The sequence below is a fragment of the Sorex araneus genome, chromosome 2 (assembly GCF_027595985.1).
Source record: "Sorex araneus isolate mSorAra2 chromosome 2, mSorAra2.pri, whole genome shotgun sequence".
In the NCBI taxonomy this organism is placed as follows: domain Eukaryota; kingdom Metazoa; phylum Chordata; class Mammalia; order Eulipotyphla; family Soricidae; genus Sorex; species Sorex araneus.
Window position 1 is genome coordinate 4,615,371 of NC_073303.1, and position 9,232 is coordinate 4,624,602.

Genomic DNA, 9,232 nt, shown 5'->3' on the forward strand with positions numbered 1-9,232 from the left:
AGTTGAGGGAATTTATCTCTGATAGTGTCTGTCAAGACAAAGCAAAGTTCCCTTGAGAACTGCGTTCCTTTAAGCTTCACCCCTGGGAAAATTTTACTCTGGACACTCTCCAACTCCACGTTAATGAGCAACTTGGAGATACAGGTCCCCAGGGTTTTGAGAGAATCTACATTCTATGTCTTTAATTTTCTCTAATGTAATTTTATCCTGGGATTATTGGTTAAGAAATATTTACTTTCACCCAGTTTGTAAGCATTGACCAGAGATATTCACTTCAGGAGGAAATTCTAACATGTTAAAGTCATGCCAGCAGCCTTCTTTTCTGCATGATTGTGAAAATAAAAGACTGAAGGGGGTGACCTAGAGGAGTAAGTAAGCTTTCAGTTCTCACATCTCTCTCTCTCTCTCTCTCTCTCTCTCTCTCTCTCTCTCTCTCTCTCTCTCTCTCTGGTTTTGTCTCCACTTGCATCACCAACTCAACTTCTTGAACAATTTACTTAGCCTCACCTATACATTCTGAGGTCTGACCTCAGTGCAGCTTCACCAAATGTAACTGCTGCTCATATCACAAGAGTAATCAGAGAAGTGTCTGGGGAAAGAGCAGTTGAACGTCCGTCGAAGAAAAACCATCTTTTATCTAACCCATGTCTCCCTTTTTTCCCAATAGCTCAATATAGCTTTTGTTTATATTTCAGGGTTTGGAAAGATAAATTTTACAATCATGTTTTTGGGTGGAATATGTGGGCACATATATAAAAACACATACACAAACAGTAATCTTTGATTCTTCAATTTCTCAGATTTTCACGTCCTTTGAATCCACATACACACAAGTATCAACCCATCTATCTTAGGCCTGAACCGTGAAAGGGCAAGTGCCTCCAACTTTTCATCTCCAGTTTCTAGATGGGAGAAAGTATAGCTAGTCTTCAACTTAGTCAGGTCACAAAGCTAGTCAGATATAAGGAAGTGGAGAAGTGGAGAAGGTCTTCTTGGAAGAGTTCCTTGTAACTGCTTAAAAGATTTTAGAATGCTGTAATAGAAAAATATAAAAATAATTAGATTTTATTTTATTAGTGATTCTGATACATAGTCCAGTCCTAAGCCCTCTCTCAATGTTATGTTCTTTTTGAAAATATGAAAATTTGTTTCTAGGATCTTTCCTAAATCTAGAATTGCATTAAATTTAGTAATCTTGAAATTTGATGGAAAATTTGAGAATTAGTAATTCCTAAATTTATCTAGTTTGAGAAATGTGAATTCATATTTAGAAAGATATTACTTCTAAACAAATTTAATTTCCCCCTCACTTTATTGAAACACTGTGATTTATAAAGTTGTCCATGATAACTTTTTGCAGGATTCAATATTCCAACCTCAATCCCTCCACCATTGTCTCCGTTTTCCCAAGCACCCCGCAAACCTGCCCCTGCAGCAAGTCAACACTAATTCATTTTTTATTCCTTTAGACAAATTCAACTTTCAGCTGGGTTCAGATTTTCAAAAGTGTGAAAATTACGTTACTTTCTAGAGATAATGGGAATAATGTGCTATCATTTGATCTGATTATTTTTGGTTTTATTGTGTTCTCTATCTCTGTCTCTCTTCTTTCTCTTTCTCTCTCTTGTTTTAGGGTCATCCTAGTGGTGCTCAGGGCTTACTCATAGCTCTGAGCTCAGGTCTTGCTTCTGGAGGGCTTGGGGACCAGGTGTGATGCTGGGATGGATTTGGGTCAGGTGTGTCCAAGGCAAGCGCCCTGCACACTTTATTCTTTCTCCATTCCCATCAATTTATTGTTTTTTTAAAACAATTGAAATATATATTTTAAGGATAAAAGCTAAGTCACGTAGACTTGGAAAAATTAGTATTTCCTGTTAAGTGGCATTAGGAATATATGGCATATCGGAACTTCTATAGTATAATTTTTGGCATTCTGATTAGAATTTATTACTAGTTACATAAATGTATTTATTTTAGAATTTAAAAATTTTAAAAAAGCTTTACTAAAGCAACATAATTTTTAAAGTTACTGCGTTTGGACACGCAGCATTCCGGCACAGATCCCAGCACCAGTGCCCTCAGGGTTGGTCCCAATCCTCACACTGACTCCTTGGCAGACACAGTGTAAAATTTGGGGTTTGGATCTCCTGTTTCCAGTGTTGTTGGTTCTGTGGTTTAGATATACAGCTATTCAAATTTAAACCTTTAGCTTTAGATTGAAAAATTTAGGAATCCTTACATATTTTGGGAGGAAATATAAAATGGTACAGCAATTCTGGAAAATAGTATGACTTAAAAGTTAATTTATTCATATATGAATATCGAAATCAGTATCTCAAAAATCTATCTGTATAGACCAAGTTCATTGAAATCATGCACAATAGATAAAAAATTAGAACATCTGCGAAGAAGGTGTGAGGGGGCTGAAGAAAAGAAATGAGAATTATCAAAATGTCCTCCAAGAGATTAATTAAGATAATCTGTTTTATACTGGAGCTGTAACACATGGGTAGGGCATTTGCCTTTCATGCAGCCAAAGGTTTGATTCCTCCGTCCCTCTTAGAGAACCTGGCAAGCTACCGAGAGTATTCTGCCCACACAGCAGAATCTAGCAAGCTACCAGTGGCACATTCGGTATGCCAAAAACTGTAACAAGAAGTCTCACAATAGAGACGTTACTGGTGCCTGCTTGAGCATATTGATGAGCAATTTGGGGATGACAGTGCTACAGTGCTAGTCTGTTTTATATACAAATATCAATTATTTTAGTAATCAGAAGGAATTCTAACATTAGGTTCAACCTGTACAAGTCAGAGATATGTCATTAAGCTACATGAAATGAAGCAGTCAGAGAAAGACAAATACTATATTGTAGGATAACATAGCCTCAAGTAGTTTAGGTTTGTTGGGTTACTCCCGTTACAGTGCTCCTATTCCTCTTTGCTTATTTGTAGCTTCTTTCTTAGTGTCCTGTTGAGTTGTAAATACTGTTTTTCTCTTCTCCTTGAGTCCTTTGCATAGTTTATTCAGAGCAAGTCCTTTTTGTATGGACACAGGAAGACTTAACAAATATTATGCTTTTGTAACCTGGAGTCATTTGACTCTACATGATATTTTCCTCCGAGGCATCTGTTCTCTTGACCTAAGCCTCAGCTGCCCTTACTTCCCAGCATCCCCAAAGCACGGTCCCGACGAGGGACAAGATGGACCCAGGGCAAGCGGTGAGTTGTGTGCTACCCTGGCATCGAGATGGGCCTGGCCAAAGTGCCTAATGCTTAACTATAAGTTAAGAGCTTGATCATGGACAAATGTTGTCATGATCCAAACAGTGATAACTAGATTTGGACCCTGCTAGGCTGAGGAATGATTAATCTGACCTGAGTGCTGTGGTCTGAGCTTGTGGCAAGATGTTGCCAGGAGAGCTGCCTTGCAAACCTCAATGTATCTCTTGCTATGTCCATACAAAAATAACTAGTATTAAGATGTTAATGAGTGTTTGGAATGGGGAGAGGAGAAAAAACCCTTAAGAGGTATTTTGCCTACTGGCAGTCAGGAAGGGCTTTGGAATGCCCCTAGGTTGTGTTCCCTTTAAACCTGACAGCCCTCTGGAAGGGCTTTATTATGTTGATTTTGCTACCTGGTGGTGTGTAACCTAGGGGCAAGGGGGAAAGAGGAAAAAGGGAGGAGAGATGGAGAGAGGTGGCAATTGATCCATAGAGAGGATGGAGCTGGGAGTGTGGGAGATGAGAAAGATGGAAGATTGAATAAACGGTAACTAATCAGCAACCAGCTTGGTCCTCATTCTTCCCTCGCCGGTCCTTGGCCACCGGCCATCCCGACCCAGTCCACACACTGCGGTTCCAGAGCACCGAATGCGGGTGGTGAGACAGAGCGGCCTGGAGAGCCCGAGAGTGCACTCGCCCCTCGGCGAGCTTTAGTTTTTTACACTATATGGTGTCAGATATATGAGGAACCTAAAACAAGACAAAGCTAATACTTTAAGAACATAGAATAGAACAGGATGGTGGTATCCAATGTCTGGAGGAAAAGGAAGTGAGGATGATGTTTAAAGGATACAGCTGTTTACAGGAAAAACATAAGTTCTGAGGAGTTAATGTTCAGCAGGCTGGCCATAGTTAATAAAATTGTATTGTGCACTTGGAATGTACTTAAATCAAAATCTTAAGCATATGCAACACACTCCCAGACACAAAAGTGAACGATATTGAACATATTAAATGCTAGATGTTAATTTTCTTGTTTGTGATCATTCTTCAATATGAGTGACTATTGAATATCCTGGTGGATACTTTCAATATAACAATTACATTTGTGAATTATTCCTCAACACATTAATTAAATAAAATTTAGGACAGTAAATAAAAATCTAGAATTATATTGACCTTATTTACCTTTTTGAATTATAAACACAGCTAAATGAAATGACAATTTTAGTTTTCACAATTCATAAAAGTAAATAATCGAATAGGATATGCCCCTAAGGGTGATTGTACAGCTTGTAGGGTGTTTGCCTTACAGGCAGCCATCCGGGGTTTGATCCCTGGCATCCCAGATGGTCCCCTGAGCTCTGCTAGGATTCCTTAGTGCAGAACCAGGAGCAACCCTGAGCACCACTGGGAGTGATGCAAAAAAAAAAAAAGAGGCACAGATTAGAATATTAAAAAAGGCAAAGGAATGGACGAGAAAGAATATCTTATACTTAATAAATTTTATTACCCAGAACAATGTAGATAGGTGGCAAAATGCCAGTGCTTCACCTACACTTGTGCATAGGTGAGTTTTTACATTTTTACCCCCAATTTTTATTTTTTATCGAACCACCCTGAGATACAGTTACAAAACTTTTATGTTTGAGATTCAGCCATACAATGATCGAACACCCATCACTTCACCAGTGCAAACTTTGCACCACCAGTGTTCCCATTATCCCACCCTCTCCACCCCAGTCCTTACTCTGCCTCTATGGCAGACAATTGATCAGAAATTCTCTCTCTCTCTCTCTCTCTCTCTCTCTCTCTCTCTCTCTCTCTCTCTTTGGGCATTAAATTTTGCTCGAATTTTCCCACCACCATTCAAGCCTGTGTTCCAGGGGGCAGACGCTAGATCATTTATTTTCCATTGCTTATTTTGTATATCACGAGAGGTGTGCGCTTCTGAAAGTCTAAGATTATAAATGATTGGGTTCCAGAGACTTATCTGTAGGGAGCTATTCCAATTTGAGATTCAATTGGGAGTTTCTGGGCCAGGGCCATTGTTATGCCAAGACAGCGCCCAGGGGTCAGGTTGTGGGTGTGACTTCCGGCATCAGGAGCAGACAGGAAGCCGGGGTGAGTCTGCCTGTTCCACTGCCGCCATGCGGTTAGGAGATAATCCTGAAAGCCACCTACTGGGGTCTTGCTTGTATAATCTCATGGTCACTGGGATTCCATCTGGAGAAGGCGGGGAGACTGCACCTGTTACATCTGGGTGCCCGGTTTGGGACTGGTCGCTGATGTGTGCCTTCCCCCAATTTCTGCACTGGGGATTGAACCCAGGACCGCACAACTTTTCAAGCACATACTTTATTGCTAAGGCACATACATAGATCTTTGAACTTATTATTTTTACTTTGATCTTTTTTGGGGGGGATTTGGTCCACACCTGGTGGTGCTCAGGATGTGCTCCTGGCTCCGTTCAGAGATCACTCTTGGGAGACCATCTGAGGTATGGTGCCAGGAAACAACTGGGGTCAGATGCACGCAAGGCAAGCACCTTAATCCTTTAATCCTGCCTGCACAACAGAGCTTGGCAAGCTACCCATGACATATTCGATATGCCAAAAACAGTAACAAGTCTCTTTGGTCAAACATTAATATTATTTTAAAAAATTTATAAAGTAGTTCACAATATTTTATTACATTTAATATTCAAACACCAATCCACCACCATTACACCTTCGCACCACCATATTTTGGATGTTTCCATCCCAAACCCCAACTCCTGAACAAAGCAGAATGAAAATGATGTATTTTGTATTGTTTGTTGTGAAAAGCCACTGAAAATGCCCCCAAAAAGTTTCCTTAGATGGAAGAGCGTGAAGATAGCTGTATTTCGCCCAGGGGCCATTAAACCCTTTTACGAGAGATCACTATCATGTTAATAAAGGTTGAGCTTGTGTGGGCCCGGCAAGCTACCAAGAGTATCCCGCCCGAACAGCAGAGCCTGGCAAGCTCCCTGTGGCGTATTGGATATGCCAAAAACAGAAACAACAAGTTTCACAATAGAGACGTACTGGTGCCTGCTTGAGCAAATCGATAAACAATGGGACAACAGTGCTACAGTGCTATATGTAATATATATTATATGATAATTATAATATGAAATATATCTAAAAAACCCCTGTAAAATTAGCTGCCTCCTACTTTGAACCCCATCAAATATGGTGTGGTACACTTGGAGCACGGGTGGTGTGTTGTGTGACGTGTCCAGGAATAGGTTCTCTTGTGAGTGAGGCTCTGCTAGAGCCTGTGGAGAGTGGCCTTGAGCTCGGTGGCAGAAGAGTTCTAGAGGCTTTAGGCTGTGGATCCCTTGGGGCAGGGAGGCCTCTCACCTGCCACCCATCTGGGGTGACTGAGTGAAACAGCCTGGTGCTAGGTCCAGCGACATGATTATGGCGAGTGTCATGTTCTGCTCCCTTCCGGGAGAGAAGGACATGCAACTCTGGATGACAGCAGATGATGAGATTATCTGGCGCCAGCCCCAGAGTTGGTTCATGGGCATGACTGCTGAGTTGCCAGAGACAAGGGGATACCCAAACATTATTTTAAACCTTTTAATTTTTACCTATTTTTTATAATCAAAGCACTTGTGCATTAGTGCACATCTGTTTCTTCCTTTACTTCCTCTTCTACTAGAAAAATTGCATAATTCAAACCTGAAGATTTAATGATAATTATAAAGAAAAGAGAAATGGATCTAATGTGTATAGAGACAAAAATGATAATAAAAAGAATACCTTTTTTTTTTTATAAAGTTCACTGTGTCCATTTTTTCTTTTTTATCCCAACAGACCAATGGAACAAAACAATGAAACAGATGATGGATATCTTGTCTTGCTTGGATTCTCAGACCAGCCCCGAGTGGAGTTCATCCTTTTTGTGGTGGTTTTGGTCTCCTACCTTCTGACGATTATTGGGAACTCAGTCATCATCCTTGTCTCCCTCCTGGACGCAAAACTCCAGACACCCATGTATTTCTTCCTCAAAAATCTCTCCTTTCTTGACCTTTGTTTCACCACTAGCACTGTCCCTCAGGTACTGTGGAATTTGAAGGGACCATCCAAGACCATCACCTGGACTGGCTGTGCCATCCAACTCTACGTGTCCCTGTCCCTGGGTTCCACGGAATGTGTCCTCCTGACTATCATGGCATTTGATCGCTATGTAGCTGTGTGCAAACCTCTCAATTACACCACCATCATGCACCCCTCCTTCTGCAAGGCCCTAGCTGGAGTGGCATGGGTGAGTGGAATAGGAAATAGTCTCATCCAAGGCACCATCACCCTTCGGCTTCCTCGATGTGGGCGTCACCATTTGGATCACCTCGTATGTGAAGTACCTGCCATGGTCAAGTTGTCATGTATTAACACACATGCAAACGAGGTCCAGCTTTTTGTGGCCACACTAGTTCTCATCCTTATTCCTATGTTATTGATACTGCTCTCCTATGGCCTCATTGTGCAAGCAGTGATAAAACTTAGGTCAGTCCAAGCTTTTCGTAAGGCTCTTGGGACCTGTGGCTCTCATCTGATAGTGGTGTCCTTCTTCTTTGGGACCAGCTCGGTCATATACATCAAACCACAGAAGTACTATGGCTATGTCGATGGAAAGTTCCTTACACTCTTTTATGGCGTTGTGACTCCCACCCTCAACCCCCTCATATATACTCTCAGGAATAAGGATGTGAAGGGAGCTCTGAGGAGATTGTTGAGAATAGATGAAAAGTGACCTTCTTAGCTAGAAAGTGACTTTAGATATATCATCAGACAATTGCTCTTGCATATAGAGTATAACCATTTATTATTTTTCTGCATGTACATACAGTATAAATCACATGATTTTGAAAAAAAAACACTCATATTCACCTTTGGTAGGTTACAGAACTTTGTGTGTATGAAAGTGTATGTTATGTGCATGAAAGAAAGAAAGAAATTGAGAAATGAAAATTTAGTTTTTAAAATAATTTCAAGGAAAAACTCATTTACAAACATATACATTAAGTAACATTTATTGCTTCACTTTGATGAAATAAAATGATGGACTAGGAACAAAGGGGAAATGATAAAATTATTATTATATTGAAATAAAGAAAAAAGTATCTTTGGTGTGATAAATTATAGTTTGTATTAAGAAACATGGGTTGTATCTTTCAATACCATATGAATTATATTTTAATATCAAAAAGGAAAAAATATGTTGTATATAGGAGCTGTGAATTTTTAACTTTCTGGTACTTGTAGTGTTAAGGAATAGAGGGCCAAGTTTTGTTAAAGATTGTTCACTAAAAAAGTGCGGAAGTTTTCCCAATAACTTTCCTATGTTCAACTTCACTTAGTTGTCACATGTAAAAGAACACTTGCCTGATATTGATCAAATTGAATTATTCAAAAACTTTTTAATGCAAACTTTTATATAAAATTTTTATTTCTAAGAACTTGCTGGCAATATTAAGGGCTCATTGTATGAAGAATGAATATATTGTTTGCAACTTTTTGTAACTGAATGGGATAGAGCAGAACATCAAGTAGAAGTAAAGAATTAAAACACGTATTCTTCAAACGCTTGTGAAATTGGAGTTTATTGTATTATGGAACAAAGAGTCACAGATTGCTAAAGTTAAATAAAATGTGATAGATGTGGTAAAACTAAGAGGGAAAATTTAAGATACTTCATATAGGCAAGAAAAGAAGGAAAATAGAATATATTTGGAAGTTTCTTGGAAAAAATGTAAGAAATACGTTTTTGTTGAGACTGGAGAACAGAAAGTCAAAGTGTAATCTTGTTAACTCCCAGGACTCAATTTTCTTCTTTTAGTGAAGGCTGTGAGTGTACATCAGTTTCCCATTATAGATTTAAAGTTCATCTTTGCTTTCTGCCTCCTTGTCAATATGCCATAAAATCTGGCTTCTTTCCTTATCTCACTTCCTTCATTTCTTATCTCAATCACATCTTAC

General features: G+C 39.5%; 1 protein-coding gene across 1 annotated transcript; it reads left to right on the forward strand.

Moving 5' to 3' along the window:
* The first annotated feature begins 7,073 nt into the window (after window positions 1-7,073).
* Window positions 7,074-8,006, forward strand: LOC129402302 (olfactory receptor 2G3-like). The gene has a single exon (XM_055128274.1). It carries the CDS (start codon window positions 7,074-7,076, stop codon window positions 8,004-8,006), a length of 933 nt encoding a protein of 310 aa, XP_054984249.1.
* Window positions 8,007-9,232: the final 1,226 nt, after the last annotated feature.